The 18,261-nt window shown below is 53.0% G+C and overlaps 1 protein-coding gene across 1 annotated transcript in view; it reads left to right on the top strand.

Annotated features, from left to right (window-relative positions):
• The first annotated feature begins 2,009 nt into the window (after positions 1-2,009).
• Positions 2,010-18,261, top strand: part of SSU72 (SSU72 homolog, RNA polymerase II CTD phosphatase) — a 50,146-nt gene continuing 33,894 nt past the window's right edge. The window contains exon 1 of the mRNA XM_038746916.1: positions 2,010-2,146. Within this exon, the coding sequence (XP_038602844.1) occupies positions 2,067-2,146 (80 nt within the window). The 5' untranslated portion in view covers positions 2,010-2,066. The remainder of the gene's footprint in view (positions 2,147-18,261) is intronic.

Genomic DNA, 18,261 nt, shown 5'->3' on the forward strand with positions numbered 1-18,261 from the left:
TTTGCCCAATGTCACTCAGCTGACAAGTGGCAGAGCTGTGCCTCAGTTACCTCATCTGTAAAATGGGGATGAAGCCTGTGAGCCCCACGGGGGACAGCCTGATCGCCTTGCTCAGCCTGATCGCCTTGTAACCTCCCCAGCGCTTAGAACAGTGCTTAGCACATAGTAAGCGCTTAACAAATACCATCACCATCATCAACCTGATCACCCTGTAACCTCCCCAGCGCTTAGAACAGTGCTTGGCACACAGTATTCATTCGTTCAATCGTATTTATTGAGCGCTTACTGTGTGCAGAGCACTGTACTAAGCGCTTGAGAAGTATAAGTTGGCAACATATAGAGACGGTCCCTACCCAACAGCAGGCTCACAGTCTAGAAGGGGGAGACAGACAAAAAAACAAAACATATACACCAAATAAAATAAATAGAATAAATATGTACAACTAAAATAGAGTAATAAATATGTACAAACATATGTACATATATACAGGTCTTATATATGTATATTCATTCATTCATTCAATCGTATTTATTGAGTGCTTACTGTGTGCAGAACACTGTACTAAGCACTTGGGAAATACAAGTTGGCAGTATAAAGAGACGGTCTCTACCCAACAGTGGGCTCACAGTCTCGAAGGGGGAGACAGATAACAAAACAAAACATGCAAACCAAATAAAATAAATACTTATGTACAACTAAAATAAATAGAGTAATAAATATGTACAAACATATAAACAGGTCATATATATGTATATTCATTCATTCATTCATTCAATCGTATTTATTGAGTGCTTACTGTGTGCAGAGCACTGTACTAAGCACTTGGGAAGTACAAGTTGGCAACATATAGAGACAGTCCCTACCCAACAGTGGGCTCACAGTCTAAAAGGGGGAGACAGAGAACAAAGCCAAACATACTAACAAAATAAAATAAATAGAATAGATATGTACAGGTAAAATAAATAGAGTAATAAATATGTACAAGCATATATACAGGTGCTGTGGGGAAGGGAAGGAGGTAAGATGGGGGGATGGAGAGGGGGACGAGGGGGAGAGGAAGGAGGGGGCTCAGTCTGGGAAGGCCTCCTGGAGGAGGTGAGCTCTCAGTAGGGCCAAGCCCGGGCTCTTCCACTGAGTCACGAGGACGGGAAAAGGGATTCAGGCGGGGTGGAATTCATTCATTCATTCAATCGTATTTATTGAGCGCTTACTGTGTGCAGAGCACTGTACTAAGCGCTTGGGAAGTACAAGTCAGCAACATATAGAGACGGTCCCTACCCAAAAACGGGCTCACAGTCTAGAAGGGGGAGACAGATAACAAAACAAAACACGGAGACAGGTGTCAAAACCGTCAGAATAAATAGAATTATAGCTATAGCATCATCATCATCAATCGTATTTATTGAGCGCTTACTGCGTGCAGAGCACTGTACTAAGCACTTGGGAAGTACAAATTGGCAACATATAGAGACGGTCCCTACCCAACAGTGGGCTCACGGTCTAAAAGTCTATATGCACATCATTAATAAAATAAATAGAGTAGTACATATGGACTTCTTGGGGGAAGCTGCAAACAAATTCCAGATCTGAGTTCGGGGAAATATAAAGTTATTTCAGCACCAACATGATCCCAAATGCTCTTGTTTGGGCCTAAACATTGCGTCTGTTCCTCTGCCTCCTCCTTCTCCATACTGTATCCCTCGCCTCGTTGTCCTATCAGCCTCTCCCAGTTGCTACCTCTTTTCTTACGATTTCAACCAAGCGAGGCCGCCAAATTCGAACCCAGAGCTTTGGGGGCGCGACCAAGGGAGGGTCGGAGGACCCGGATGGAGGTGGGCCGTCTCCCGGCATCCTCCGGGCGCCGGGAGGAGGGGGGGACGTCGCGGCGCGGGGGGTACGTCAGGGACGTCGGCGCGCGTGGCCCCGCCCCGTGGCGTGCGGTGACGTCACCGGGGTCGGAGGGGCCGCGGCGGCCGCCATTTTGGGGGTGCGAAGGGCTGGCCGGCAGGCCGGGAGCGGGGCTGGAGTAGCCGCCGCCGCCATCATCGTCGTCGTCGTCGCCGCCATGCCCTCGTCGCCGCTGCGGGTGGCCGTGGTCTGCTCCAGCAACCAGAACCGGAGCATGGAGGCGCACAACATCCTCAGGTAGCGGGGGGAACAGGGCCCGGGGCCCCCCACGAGGCTCCCGCCCCCCAAACCGGGGAGACCTCGAAGCCTCCCCGCCGGGGAGGCGCAGGTCGTGGGTTCCAATCCCGCCCCCGGCTCACCTTGGGTAAGCCTCTCCGGGCCTCCCTGACCCCGCCCGGAAAATGGGGATGAAGGCCGGGAGCCCCATCACCTGGTGGCCCCCCCCCCCCCAGCGCTTAGAACAGTGCTTGCTACCTATTAAGCGCTCACTACTATTTAGAGAAGCAGCGGGGCCCAGTGGGAAGAGTCAGAGGTCGTGGGTTCTAATCCCGGCTCCTTCACTTGTCAGCCGGGCAAGTCACTTCACTGGGCCTCAGTTTCCTCACCTGTGAAATGGGGATGGAGGCTGGGAGCCCCACCGCCTGATCACCTGGTGGCTCCCCCAGCGCTTAGAACAGTGCTTGCTACCTATTAAGCGCTCACTACTATTTAGAGAAGCAGCGGGGCCCAGGGGGAAGAGTCAGAGGTCGTGGGTTCTAATCCCGGCTCCTCCACTTGTCGGCCGGGCAAGTCACTTCACTGGGCCTCAGTTTCCTCATCTGTGAAATGGGGATGAAGGCCGGGAGCCCCATCACCTGGTGGCCCCCCCCCCCAGCGCTTAGAACAGTGCTTGCTACCTATTAAGCGCTCACTGCTATTTAGAGAAGCAGCGGGGCTCAGGGGGAAGAGTCAGAGGTCGTGGGTTCTAATCCCGGCTCCTCCACTTGTCGGCCGGGCAAGTCACTTCGCTGGGCCTCAGTTTCCTCATCTGTGAAATGGGGATGAAGGCCGGGAGCCCCATCACCTGGTGGCCCCCCCCCAGCGCTTAGAACAGTGCTTGCTACCTATTAAGCGCTCACTGCTATTTAGAGAAGCAGCGGGGCTCAGGGGGAAGAGTCAGAGGTCGTGGGTTCTAATCCCGGCTCCTCCACTTGTCGGCCGGGCAAGTCACTTCGCTGGGCCTCAGTTTCCTCACCTGTGAAATGGGGATGAAGGCTGGGAGCCCCACCGCCTGATCACCTGGTGGCTCCCCCAGCGCTTAGAACAGTGCTTGCTACCTATTAAGCGCTCACTGCTCTTTAGAGAAGCGGAGGGGCTCAGTGGAAAGATCCTGGTTTGGGGAGTCAAAGGTCGTGGGTTCTAACCCCGGCTCCTCCACTTGTCAGCTGGGCAAGTCACTTCACTTGGCCTCAGTTTCCTCATCTGTGAAATGGGGATGAAGGCTGGGAGCCCCACCACCTGATCACCTGGTGGCTCCCCCAGCGCTTAGAACAGTGCTTGCTACCTATTAAGCGCTCACTACTATTTAGAGAAGCAGCGGGGCTCAGGGGGAAGAGCCCGGGTTTGGGAGTCAGAGGTCATGGGTTCTAATCCCGGCTCCTCCACTTGTCAGCTGGGTGACTTCGGGCAAGTCACTTCACTGGGCCTCAGTTTCCTCATCTGTAAAATGGGGATGAAGGCTGGGAGCCCCACCACCTGATCACCTTGTAGCTCCCCCAGCGCTTAGGACAGTGCTTCGTACATATTAACCGCTCATTACCATTTAGAGAAGCGGAGGGGCTCAGTGGAAAGATCCAGGGCTTGGCAGTCAGAGGTCGTGGGTTCTAATCCCGGCTCCTCCACTTGTCAGCCGGGTGACTTTGGGCAAGTCACTTCCCTGGGCCTCAGTTTCCTCATCTGTAAAATGGGGGTGAAGACTGGGAGCCCCACGGGGGACCACCTGATCACCTGGTAGCTCCCCCAGCGCTCAGAACAGTGCTTGGCCCGTAGGAAGCGCTTCACAAGTACCATTATTATTATTTAGGGAAGCAGCGTGACTCAGTGGAAAGGGCCCGGGCTTGGGAGCCCGAGGTCGTGGGTTCGAATCCCGGCTCCCCCTGGGTGACCTTGGGCCAGCCGCCTCACCTCTCTGGGCCTCAGTGACCTCCTCTGGAAAATGGGGGTGAAGACCGGGAGCCCCACGTGATACTTTGTATCTCCCCCAGCGCTTATTATAGTGCCCGGCCCATAGTGAGCGCTTAGCAAATACCACCATTATCGTTATTATTCATCCCCACTCCGAACATGGCCTCGGCGCGGTGGATGTTTTCAGCTGGTTTGGGCCAAGATGCAGCCAGGCCCGGTCACCGGGACTATGCTGGACTCCCCCGGACTCCCCTCTGGACTCCCCCGGCCTCCCAAACCCGCCGCATTTTAGTTGGCCGGAGGAGCTGCAGCCATGTTGATCCCAGGGGCGCGGCCTCGCCACTGTTAAACTCCATTAATCGATCAATTAATCAATCAGTCGTATATATTGAGGGCTTACCGGGTGCCCAGCACTGTCCTAACCGCCTGGGGACACCACAGAAGGACAACAGACACACACATTCCCTGCCCACAACGAGCTGACGGTCTAGAGGAAAAACAGCTCTGTCACCTGCATTTATAAAGCGCTTATTGGGTGCTGAGCACTGTACTAAGCGCTTGGGAGAGCACAGTAGAATAATAAGCAGACCGTGAGCCTGTTGTTGGGTAGGAACCGTCTCCATATGTTGCCGATTTGTACTTCCCAAAGCGCTTAGTACAGTGCTTTGCACACAGTACGATTGAGTGAATAAGCAGACACATTCCCTGCTCACAGCGAGCTTACGGTCTAGAGGAAAAACAGTTCTGTCAGCCGCATTTGTAAAGCGCTTATTATGTGCCGAGCACTGTACTAAGCGCTTGGGAGAGTACAGTAGAATAATAAGCAGACCGTGAGCCTGTTGTTGGGTAGGAACCATCTCCATATGTTGCCGATTTGTACTTCCCAAGCGCTTAGTACGGTGCTTTGCACGCAGTAAGCACGCCATAAATACGATTGAATGAATGAGCTGACGCATTCCCTGCTCACAACGAACTGATGGTCTAGGGGAAGAACAGCCCTCAATCAATCGCATTTATGGAGCGCTTACTGTGTGCCAGGTACTGCACTAAGCGCTTGGAAGAGTTACACACTGAAACAGGGTTGGTAAACCCATTCCGTGCCTGCAACGAACTTACAGTCCAAAGCCAAAATATCGAATTCTCGCCGTTTGTATTCTTATGTTTTCCCCCCTTAGAAGTTTACCAACAATTCGGGATTTAGCCTCAAGAAAGCATTTCTGACCATCCAAGGCAAGCCAGGCCCTCCCTTCCCTAGCCATGTTTATGGATCTCTAAGCCACGCCCTGCCAGTTAAAAACAAACCTTTTCCCGGTAGTTTTGTTGTTTTTTCAGTAATTAAAAGTTTTTAGCAGCCCCTAATGATTGTTTTCAGTTTGGGGGTGTAGATTACCAACGCTGGGCATTCCCCAGGCAAGGCTGGGGAGTCCCTGAGCCTTTGGGTAATTAGTAAACTAGCAGTGGGGGAAGACTTGGGGATTAGACACCAAACACGCCACAAGGTAAGGCTCAGTCGTATTTACTGAGCGCTTACTGTGTACTAAGCACTTGGGAAGTCCAAGTTGGCAACATATAGAGACGGTCCCTACCCAACAGCGGGCTCACGGTCTAGAAGGGGGAGACAGACAACAAAATAGAACATATTAACAAAATAAAATAAATAGAATAAATATGTACAAATAAAAAATAGAGTAATCAGTACGTACAAACATATATACAGGTGCTGTGGGGAGGGGAAGGAGGTAAGGCTGGGGGAGGGGGAGAGGAAGGAGGGGGCTCAGTCTGGGAAAACTGAAGGTAAACTGGAGAAGGAAGGGCAGGCCAAGAGCAGCCATCTAGTATTTCGGGAAGAATCCTACAATCCTCAGCGCGCACAAATTGGAGCGGTTGTTGCTTCAAAAACACGGTGGCCTACAAGACTCGGTGGCAGGGTGGGAGTCTGGACCCAGAAGTCCTGATTAAGATTCGTTATATTAAAAAAAAATTTCAGAGGGGGGGCGGGGGTTTAGCCATCTGCGTTAAGTGTATCCTGTTTGCTTTTTGGTGCAGTTGTGATGCACGGCCATTTAAGAGGAGGGAAAAGCTTGTTTCCCTTTTGCGTTCCTGTCACATGTCACCTTTGGGCCTATTAGGTAACTAGGCCGCCTGCCCTTCCGGAACTGGGACGTCTTATAACATCATCTGAGAGTGCTTTGTGAAGTCAACAGAGAAGATCCTCTCGGTCCCCCCGTTTCCCCCCCCCCACGGCTGCTCCTCAGTGCCACGGGTTCCTTTTTAACAGTCTCTATGGGGGAGGGGTGTAACTGAGGCCGCCCACATTTGCTAAGAACAAGGTTCGTCTTTCTAACCGGGCACATGCTTCCCTGGATTATTTCTCGCAAGCATCCTGTAGAATGCATTCCCCCGAACTGTTTGCCTCGCTTCCCTTTTTGCCGTCGGTTCTGGAAGACTTGGAGTTTTACCAGGCCGGGAAGCGCATCTGATCTCTGAAGTCAGACTTCTCCAAACGTTTGAATGACGCTCGAATGCCGGGATGGGTCACAAGTCATAACTGACAGGTAGATACCATTTTGGAGACTTGAGCGTTGCAGCCGAAAAGCAGCGTGGCCTCGTGGAAAGAGCCCGGGCCTGGGAGTTGGGGAACCTGGGTTCTAATTCTGGCTCCATCACTTGTGTGATCCTGGGCAAGTCGCTTAACTTTACTGGGCCTCAGTTACATCATTTGTAAAATGCGGATTAAGACTGTGGGAGGGGGACTGTGTCCAACCCACTTAACTTTATGTGCCCCGGTGATAAGTACAGTGCTTGGCACATAATAAGTGATCTCTTGATCAGGTTTCTGAAAGCAGAGCCATCCTTTGGGTGGATCTTGGTATCGGGGGCTTTGAAGAACCAAAAGGATGCATTCATTATGACAGTCCTGCTTTCCAGAAGCCATATGTAAATATAGTGGCTCATTGTGCCTATTTTTAGAAGGTAATAAACACTTTCTGGTCCCAGAAACTTCAATGGAAAATATCGAGGCTCCAAATAAAGTTTTGAGACATATAAGCTTACAATTGTTCTGCCTTGGTACACCGACTTTAAGCGGCTGCACATTTTACACAATGTTCTTAGATAAAGGGGTCCTTTTAGGTCAAAGCTACCAATCTTCTAGACTGTGAGCCCGCTGTTGGGTAGGGACCGTCTCTATATGTTGCCAACTTGTACTTCCCAAGCGCTTAGTACAGTGCTCTGCACACAGTAAGCGCTCAATAAATACAATTGATCGAATTAATTTTTGTTTAAAAGGGAACTTCTGTTAGATACGGAGTTTTTTTTAATGGTGGCGTCTAATGCAAGCGGTCACATCCCGTACTGTTTATCTTCTGTGCCCTTTACAAGCTCGAAGACTAAATCCTAGGTTTGAAAGGTTGTCTTCGTGCTCCCACCGCTAGCTAGTGGAGTGGAGGTAAATTTAGAAAGCTGTAGCCCGGCTGCACTTGATCGTGCAGAGACCTCTTGATGTCTTAGTCCGCTCCATTAAAATTTGAGAAGAGCCATGATAAGCAACAGGTCTTCCAACAGCATTGACGAACCCCCAGTGCCCACCAAGGCCTGGTGAAGGGGGAAATCTATTCTTAATGTTCTCTTGGCTGAAAAATTTCCATTTCTGCTCAATGGATTCTGACGACCAAGTTCGGGTTTACTTCAGTTTCTGGAGGGGTGGATTCGATGGGTGAGAAAGGAAGGTGGTTCTCGAGATAGCACCTTGGGGGCCTTAGGGAATTGCGACTCTCCCGAGGAGCCTGTTCATTATCTCCCCCTTCTAGACTGTGAGCCCGTAGTTGGGTAGCGATTGTCTCCGTCTGTTGCCGAATAATACTTCCCAAGCGCTTAGTACAGTGCCCTGCATACAGTAAGTGCTCAATAAATATGAATGAATGATTATCCGGCCTTGAGAGTGGAGTGGAATGAATGACTGTAATTTTAACTTCTCTCTGGGTGTCTCCGACAAACCATTTTAGTGCTTCTGCGGGTTTTCTTCCATTGGCGACTAAGTGGCCGGCACTGCCACGTGACCAGATGAACCGTGAGAGTAGCAGTGGCGGGGCTTCCCATCGGCAATGACGGCCAAGCCCGGGAGGGGTGGTGGGGGTGGTTATTGATTCCAGAGACCGAGGCTGGGGTGGCACCCCTCGCACTCTTGTTCCCATGACTTCTCTTCCCGGGCAGTGCTCGAGAAAGGGTTTTACTTTCAGGACTCATTGGGCCGGGGTGACCAGGGCCGCATTGTGGAGCTGTGATCCGGCCGGAGGCGGTCTTCATTGTCCACGTTAGCTGGTTATTTTTCCGGACGGGGCCCGCAGAACGTCCCCGGGGGGGCTGTCCTTCCGTGGGAAACCTTAGCCACTGGTGGCAGGGCCCCCACGGGCAGAACCAAGATTAGGACCCAGGTGCCGGTTCCCCGCCCTGGGCTCCTCCCGTTGGACCAACCCTCAGGACACAGACTAGACCGGAGGGCCTCCTGCCACTTCATGACCAGGGTGGGCCCTCATCCCGGATTTCTGCACAGGGGGCTGGTGGCCCCTCCCTAGGAAGGACGGGCCCGAGAAGATACGAGTAGGGAAACCCTGACAGTTGGGGGGAGGACGGCAACTTCCGTTGCAGAACGGGCTGGGAAGGATGCTACAAGCAAACCGGGTGGCGGAGGCCGGGATGGCCAGCAGACCGCAAGCCCGGCCGCGTCTCTGTAATGTAGAACAAGTGGGCGCCCAAAGTCCCTTGCCACAGCTCTGCTTCCGTCTACACTCTCCCTACCTGTCATGTCTGTGAGCTTTCTCCTCCTGAACCTAGACGGGGGTCCCCCTTGTATGGTCTGTCCCATCGTGGGTCACCATTGCCACACTCAAACGACTATAAGCTCATTGGGGACGGGGATCGTGTCTCCCAAACTGATGCATTGTTCTTTCCCGAGCACTCAGTACAGTGCTCTGCACAAAATAAGCACTCAATAAATGTCACCGATTGAGAAAACACCTTTGTGTTTGCTCCCCAAGGGTCCTCGACTACTTCTGCTAGCGGTAGTCATCCTGTTGCGACACTCAGATTTCTGGTTGGATTATTTTAGGTCTGCCACTTTAGACTCCCTGTCGGGCCATTGTGGCGACTGGGGCAACAAATGTAGCATTCCACCCCACGGCTGCAAGGGAGGGGATGTTTTCGACTACACTGGTCTTTTTTCACTTGTTTTAATTTTATTTTTCCCCTTCATATGGCTTACATGATTTGGGGGAAATGTTTGGAATGTCCCAGCCCTCCATCTCGTTGTAAGAAGTAGTGCTCAACTCAAGCCTGCCCCTCCCAGAAACATCTAGGCGATCACCACAGAGCCGTTCGCGTGGTTTAAATGGCAGAAAGCTATTTTCAATATTCCGATCTTGCCGCTCACCCGGGCCCCTCGGCCCCAGTGGCTCCCCCGATGCCAATTCTTCTCAGCAGCCATTGGCATATGTCCAGTGCTTAGAACAGTGCTTTGCACATAGTAAGCACTTAAAAAATACCATTATCATCATCATCGTGAGGTGCCTTTCCAAAAGGAACTAAAACCCAGGAGACCTAGTTCAGAAGCGAGTCCCCTGGCCTCAGTTCGGGAGTGGCAGGGATGGAACGTACACCTTCCTCAACCATCGGAACATCTTTTCCTTTTCTCATAATGGTATTTAAGCACTTACTTTGTGTCAGACCCCGTTCTAAGCGCTGGGGTAGATACAAGCTGATCAGGTTGGACACAGCCATGTCCCACATGGGGCTCGCGCTCTTAATCCCCATTTTACAGATGAGGTAACTGAGGCCCGGGGAAATGAAGTGACTTGCCCGAGGCCACACAGCGGGCAGGTGGCAGAGCCGAGGCTAGAACCCAGGACTTTTGGACTCCCAGGCGCGGGCCGTATCCACTAGGCCGTGCTGCTTCTCGGCCCTCTTGTCTGGGCGGAGGTGAGGACTGCCGCTGAGATCCCGGCCCAGCCGCCGTAGGCTGACGTTCTGGGGTCCGAGTTCTTTGCTGGACGGAAAGCTTCATCCGTGACATTTTGGGGCCCCCAGGCAAATTGTTGCCATGGTCTTCCGACTGGCGTGGCATCATTTCCCGGTGGCACTCGGGTGCCCTGGGCAAATCACAGCACGAGAGCCCTTGCTGAAGGGCAGGCAGCCCCACCTCCCCGGCTGATTTCAAACCCACCGCTGAAGAGCCGGCGTCTCCCTGAGGAGCGCCCCGCTCCTGGTTGAGTTACCTTTAAGGACCTGCTTTTTGCAAGGAGGAGAAATGGAGTGGTCGGGGCCGGGGAACACGGGGCTGAAGGGGCTATGACCGGGCGGACCCCTCCGGGTTCTGAAGGGGAGCGGCGGGGAGCGTGAGCAGCAGGGGCTGGCAAGACATAGCCCGGAAGCTTCGTATCAATCAATTAATCAATCGTATTTATTGAGCGCTTTACTGTGTGCAGAGCACTGCACTAAGCGCTTGGGAAGTACAAGTTGGCAACATATAGAGACGGTCCCTACCCAACAGCGGGCTCACAGTCTAGAAGGGGGAGACAGAGAACGAAACAAAACATATTAACAAAATAAAATAGAATAGATATGTACAAGTAAAATAAATAAATAGAGTAATCACTTGGGTCTTTGTTTTCAAGGTCCCGCCTTGCTCCGAAGGGTTTATCACGGGCCGAACTGCTTAACTCCCTGAATGGTGACAGGTGAATGACAGCGCTAGTGTCATCTCTTGTCGCCTGACTTTGCCATCCAAGTAAGAGAGGCCCGCTATGAACGATTGCCTTTTCTAAGTGGAGCCAGCCGAAGAGGCCCCGTCAGTATCGGGGATTGAAAGAGCCCCCTTAAGTTGTGAAAGGAGGGAGGGGTTCGTGATTCTGTCTTCTCCTTGGGCTTCCGGACGGGGTGACCGAAGTTTCGCTGGGCTCGCCCAGGGCATTGCCCTGTTGGGCAGGCAAACGCCACTCCTCCCAGGACAGCCAATGAAGACTTTGTACACGGAACGGGGATCGGTTCAGGCTGCCGTACAGGCCTGCTATCGTGGAGGCTGGAGTCCCCCAAGGGGGCGGGGGTCTTTGTTTAGCTGGGGTACTAAAGGAGAAAAGGGGCGACCCGGTTCTCGGCAAGAAGCTCTAACCCCCAGGGATGCCCTCCCCCGCAAAAGTCCAGTCAATCCCCGCCGGAGCCGTCTAGCAAAGTGAGACCCCAGTTGCCCCTCAGCCCCCAGGCAGCCAGGCAGCGGTGCTTTCACCCTGGATTACCCTGGAGGTGCCCACGGCTGAATGCGGACGATGGCGAGCCTTCCACCCCCGGCATCCTGACCGAATGCCGGGCGGCTGGGGTCGACAGTGCAGCCGGATCGGTTGTCCGGCTGGCGCTCGGCTTTCCGGCCTGGGATAGGGAGAGGAGATGAGATGGCTGGGACATTCCAGACATTTCCCCCAAATCAGGTAGGCCAGATGAAGGGGAAAAATAAAATCAAAACCAGTGCAAAAAGACCCGTGTAGTCAAACACATCCCCTCCCTTGCAGCACTGGGGTGGAATGCTACATTTGCTGCCCCAGTCGCCAAAATGGCCCGACGGGGAGTCTAAAGTGGCAGACCTAAAATAATCCAACCAGAAATCTGACCATCCCAACAGGATGAATACCGCTAGCAGAAGTAGTCGAGGACCCTTGGGGAGCAAACACAAAGGTATTTTCTCAATCGGTGACATTTATTGAGTGCTTATTTTGTGCAGAGCACTGTATTTATTTTTTTTTTTTAATGGCATTTATTAAGCACTTACTATGTGCAAAGCACTGTTCTAAGCGCTGGGGAGGTTACAAGGTGATCAGGTTGTCCCATGGGGGGCTCACAGTCTTAATCCCCATTTTACAGATGAGGTAACTGAGGCACAGAGAAGTGAAGTGACTTGCCCAAAGCCACACAGCTGACAAGTGGCAGACCCAGAATTCGAACCCATGACCTCTGACTCCAAAGCCCGTGCTCTTTCCACTGAGCCAGGCTGCTTCTCCCCTGGCGGCGCCTGCCCACTACTGAGCGCTCGGAAGAGAACAATGCATTAGAGTTTGGGAGACACGATCCCCGTCCACAATGAGCTTATAGTCGTTTGAGTGTGGCAATGGTGACCCATTTGTTGCCAATTTGTACTTCCCAAGCGCTTAGTACAGTGCTCTGCACATAGTAAGCCCTCAATAAATACGATTGATGATGATGATGATGACCCGGAATGGGACAGACTGTACAAGGGGGACCCCGTCTAGGTTCAGGAGGAGAAAGCTCACGGACATGACAGGGAGAGTGTAGACGGAAGCAGAGCTGTGGCAAGGGACTGCGCACAATAAGCGCTCAATAAATACAATTGAATGAATGAATGAAGTGCCTAGAGTCAGCCCTGGAGGACGGACCGAGGGCATCCCGCCCACCGGGACTTGAGGAGGGCATTGCACAGTCCCTTCCGGCAAAATACTGGTGCCAGTGGCGTGGGGACACCGACCCTCGTTGTCCGCACTAACGGCGGGAGATGGTCCCTGGCATGGTATTCATTCATTCATTCAATCGTATTTATTGAGCGCCTACTGTGTGCAGAGCACTGTACTAAGCGCTTGGGAAGTACAAGTTGGCAACATATAGACGGTCCCTACCCAACAACGGGCTCATGGATCTGTGGGCACTCTGTGGCCCCAATCCACCAAGCTCCGAATCCCAGCACTGATCACTCCGGGTAGAGTGGTGGCCACTTGGCAGCATGGCATTGTCCCGGCTGCCCAGGAAGGCACTGGCAGGATAGGACCCGTCTCCACTGGGCTTGGAGGAGCCTAGCGGATGGGGCCAGTCGACCTGCTGGCACAGTTGGCTCAGGCAGATAATAATAATAATGGCATTTGTTAAGCGCTTACTATGTGCAAAGCACTGTTCTAAGCGCTGGGGGGATGCAGGGTGATCAAGTTGTCCCACGTGCGGCTCACAGTCTTAATCCCCATTTTACAGATGAGGTAACTGAGGCTCAGAGAAGTTAAGTGACTTGCCCAAGGTCACACAGCAGACGTGGCAGAGTCGGGATTCGAACCCATGACCTCTTCAAAGCCCGTGCTCTTTCCACCGAGCCACGCTGGCAGAGTCCCCATGCTGCCCACCGCAAAGGGAGTGGTTCTAATACCCAGCCATTCTGCCCTCTTCTTCCCTTTCCTGGTTTCCAGGGTCCCATAGTGATCCCTGCCAGCCTTCCCGTGACTGGCTGCTGCTCAGCATCCCTCTCCGCCCACGGTCCCCGTGCGATCTCCCCGCAGGCCAGGCTGGATGAGCGGCTTTCTCAAAAACCATCCAGGGGTGGGTGGGCTCAGGGGCCAACCGTGCCTGGCATGGCGCCCCACGTGTAGCAGCCACTCGACGGGCATAAGGGGCAGTGAAGTGGAGAGACTGGGTACTGGGTTCTCCTTCCTTCCTCCTCCAGCGCACCTTGATCTCCTTTCCCCTTTGGGCCTCGACCGGGCACAGGGGCTGGCACCCTGCCCGGGCAGACGGGGTGGATGAGGCTGGAAAATGCGGCTCCGTTCGGGGCCCCATCCGCCCCACATCTCTTCTCTGGTCCTCCCACCCTCCCAGCTGTGGGGGTGAGGCCTCTGTTCCCCTGCGGATGTCCCCACCCTGGGGCTCCCGCCAGACTTCAGAGCCTGCTGGGCAGAGCTCAACGTTGGGACTCTTACGCTCCAGTCCTCTTCCCACCCCTAAAGATTGGCTCTTAGGAGGCCAAGCAGTCCGTTCTTGTTCCAGCCGAATGGCGACGGCAAAGTAGCCAAGGACCACAAGAAGGGGGTGCCGGCACCAGCTCCCCTAGCCGGCCGGGACGGCCACTTCTGGGTCACTCCCGGCATCGGCACCCTTATCCTGGCCGCCAGGCCTAACAGTGATGATAGTAATGACGGCGATTGGTAAGTACTCGCTGTGTGCCAAGCGCTGGAGAAGACGTGAGATGATCAGATACGGAGCCTATACTGCTTGGTATTCCGTGTGAGGGAGGACAGATTCTTAATTCCCGTTTTACAGATGAGGGAACTGAGGCACGGAGCCCTCCCAGTTCCGAGACCGGAGTTTGAATTCCCGTTGTAGGTCTGCAGGGCGGGCGAGGAGCCGCTGACGGAGGTGGGCGATCCGAGCGGACAGCTGCATCCCCTCCCGGACGCTGGCTGGGAGGAGGAAGAGCGGTCCCGGGCAGCGGGGTGGCCAGATGGACCCTCTGGTCCGGAGAGGACGTGCTCCCTGGGGAGAGCCGGCCCGGCAGCCCCAGCGGCTCTCAGATCCAGTCAGTCGGTGGTATTTATTGAGGGCTTTACTGCTTTGTACAGTGCACTGTACTATCATCAATCATCAATCGTATTTATTGAGCGCTTACTGTGTGCAGGGCACTGTACTAAGAGCTTGGGAAGTACAAAATTGGCAACATATAGAGACAGTCCCTACCCAGCAGTGGGCTCACAGTCTAAAAGGGGGAGACAGAGAACAAAACCAAACATAATAACAAAATAAAATAGAATAGATATGTACAAGCAAAATAAATAAATAGAGTAATAAATATGTACAAACATATATACATATATACAGGTGCTGTGGGGAAGGAGGTAAGATGGGGGGGGATGAAGAGGGGTACTAAGTGTTTGGAAGAGTGCAATACAACAGTGGTGGTCTCTGTCCCTGCTTACAACGAGCTTATAGTCCAGGGAGGGATACAGACGGCAACATAAATACGTAAAGGAATGTACATAAGGGCTGTGTGGCTGAGAAAGGATGAATAAAAGGGTGGATTTAAGTGCATGGGTGACACGGAAGTGGGGAATGAGGGAGACCTCTTGGAGGAGATGTGCCTTCGGTAAAGCTCTGAAGGTGGGGAGAATCATCATCTGTTGGAGATGAAGAGGGAAGGCGATCCAGGCCAGGGGAGGGGAAGGACAGAGAAGTTTCAACAGCACCTGGTTGATCCAGGACAGTGTCAGCTTCTTGCCCCAGCCAGCGAGCTAATATAGGGCATGTTTTCTCTATCGGTGGTACTTCCTGAGCGCTTACTGCGGGCAGAGCACTGGAGCACTTGGGAGAGTATAGGACGGCAGAGTTGGGAGGAACTGTCTCTGCCCACAGATAGATTGCGGTCAAGTGTAGCAGCGGTGGCCGGGATGGGACACACTGAACAAGAGGGACCTTGTCTGGGTTATGAGTTTGAATCCAGGCTCCGCCACTTGTCTGCTGTGGGACCGTGGACAAGTCCCTTCACTTCTCTGGGCCCCAGTGACCTCATCTGACCAACGGGGTTTGAGACTGTGAGCCCCACGTGGGACAGGGAGTGCATCCAACCTGATTTGTTTGAATCCATCCCAGCGCTTAGTACAGGTGCCCGGCCCACGGTAAGCACTCAACAGATCCCGCAATTGTTATTATTATTAGGTCCAAGAAGAGAAGTCTCACAGACCCGACAGGTAGGGAGGGTATGGGTGGCCTGGCCAGAGACCTGAGCTCTCTGGTGACCCCCATCACTCTTGCTCCTCTCCAGAGCTGGGAGGAATCAGCTGGACTGGGGGGAGAGCAATCAACCAGGCAGTCGGCGGTCTTTACTGAACGCTCACCGTGCGCAGACCACGGTTCTAAGAGCTTGGGAAAGTAGAATACAGCGGAATTAGTAGACACGTTCCCTGCCCACCACGAGTCTAGCGGGGTCAGCTGGTGGCCCCCTCATAGGGAGGGCTGGCTGGAGTGGCAAGGCCAAACCGGGCCCTTCCTGCCAGTCAGTCAATCCTATTTATTGAGCGCCTACCACTGCCTCCGATGGGGCAGCTCTTCCATCACCCTTTTCTCTCTCACCCAAACCAGCAGACGGTGGGGCAAGGCAGGAGAGGCGGTGGGTGGGAAGGCTGTGCCCGAAAGAGCCCGAGGCCCAAGCGGCCCTTTGACCCCTACTCATCCCCCCACAGCCAAGGGGCCAGGGCGCCCGGGGGCGGCTCACGGCCCCTCCTTTCCCGGGCCGCGGGCCTCTGGCGCCGTCAGCCAGCTGGGCGTTCCTCAGGAGGTGGAGCGGCAGCTTCCTCAGTGGGGCTCTTGGCGGGGTGTAATAGTAATAATAATAGTAATAATAATAATAATTAGTAATAATAATAGTAGTAATAATGATAATGATGATGGCATTTATTAAGCGCTTACTATGTGCAAAGCACTGTTCTAAGGGCTGGGGAGGTTACAAGGTGACCAGGTTGTCCCACGGGGGGCACACAGGCTTCATCCCCATTTTACAGATGCGCAGAGAAGTGAAGTGACTTGCCCAAAGTCACCCAGCTGACAAGTGGCGGAGGTGGGATTTGAACCCATGGCCTCTGACTCCAAAGCCCGGGCTCTTTCCACTGAGCCACGCTGCTTCTCTAATATAGTGTGTAGCGTCCACTGGGCGCTTGGTCAGTATCTCCCATACTTCAAGGAAGCGGGAGTGGTGGCTTCTAGAGAAGCAGTGTGGTCTAGTTGAAAGAGCTCGGGTCTGGGAATCAGGATCCGGGTTCTAATCTCAGTTCTGTCACTTATGTGACCATGGGCAAGTCACTTGACTTCTCTGTGCCTCAGTTACCTCATCTGTAAAAACGGGGATTAAGACTGTGAGCCCCACGTGGGACAACCTGATGACCTTGAATCTCCCCCAGCACTTAGAATAGTGCTTGGCAGGTAGTAAGCGCTTAACAAATAGCATGATTATTATTTTTATTTATTATTCTCTGTGCCTCAGTTTCCTCATCTGTACAAAGGGGTTTCAATGCCTTTTATAGGCTGCGAGCCCCTTGTGGGACCTGATTATATTAAGTCTACCTCAGCGCTTAGAACAGTGCTTGACAGGTCCCTGTCTCAAACGAGGCTCACAATCTACAGGGGAGGGGAGCGGGTTTTTCATCCCATTTTACAGATGGGGAAACCGAGGGCACAGAGAAGTTAGGTGAATTGCCCAAGGTCACACTGCAGGGAAGGGATGGAGTTGGAATTAGAACCCAGATCTCCTGACTCCCAGTCTGTGCCAGACTACATTTCTCCTCAGTAACTTCAACTGCCAGAAAGTGTATGTTCCTGTGATGGTCAGAGGGAAGTGGGAAAGAAATGGTGGAATCCTAAGGCAGGAAGTTTATTAAACAATAATTGAAATAACATGTTTTAAGTATTTACTATATGCCAAACACTGGGTAGTTGCCAGGTTATGAAATTGGACAGTCCCTGTCCTATGCCAGTTATTTGTTCATAGTAAGTGCTTAATAAATGCTATCATTATTATTATTACATAGTAAATGCTTAACAAATGCCCCAATTGTTATTTTAGGCCACACCCCCGGGAGCTCAGCAGGGTGTTTGGAGAAGGCCCTCATGGTGCCGTGCTGTGCCCTTGGCTTTCTGAGGCGGGAGATGTGAGTGGCCGTTGGGGATTCATTCATTCCTTCAGTCGTATTTATTGAGCGCTTACTGTGTGCAGAGCACTGTACTAAGCACTTGGGAAGTACAAGTCGGCGACATATAGAGACGGTCCCTACCCAACAACGGGCTCAAGGTCTAGAAGGGGGAGACGGACAACAAAACAAAACGTGGACAGGTGTCGTAGTCAGAGTAAATAGAATTAAAGCTAAATGCACATCATTAACAAAATAAATAGAATAGTAAATATGTACAAGTAAAGTAAATAGATTAATCTGTACAAACATACAGGAACTGTGGGGAGGGGGGGTGGGGAGGAGAAGAGGAAAAAGGGGGGCTCAGTCTGGTGATGCCGTGACCCAGCCGTCTCCTGCTCGTCCTTGCCTCTCACACCGTCTGAAGGCGGGGCTCCCCTGGATTTTCCAGCCGACTTTGAGGATCTGGAGCCCCCGGGAAGGCAGGACCCTCAGGGTTTTCCGTGGGCCTCATAGGGTCGGACCGGCCATCTGCTCGACCCCGGGCCCCGTCTCGACCACGGCCCCGGGGGCTGAGAGGCACAGCATGCCAGTTGCTCTGATGGACGCCGCCCTCCTGATCGGGGCTCGACTAGTCGACGCCTCCCCCGCCTTGGGCCGCCCTTCAGTTCCCTCACTTTATCCAAACCTGTCTGGCACCTTTTGGTGTCTGTGGTTGGCACAACTTCCTCTTACTGGGGCAAAGCCCACATGCCTGCCCGC

Source organism: Tachyglossus aculeatus, chromosome 5, assembly GCF_015852505.1.
Source record: "Tachyglossus aculeatus isolate mTacAcu1 chromosome 5, mTacAcu1.pri, whole genome shotgun sequence".
NCBI classification, from domain to species: domain Eukaryota; kingdom Metazoa; phylum Chordata; class Mammalia; order Monotremata; family Tachyglossidae; genus Tachyglossus; species Tachyglossus aculeatus.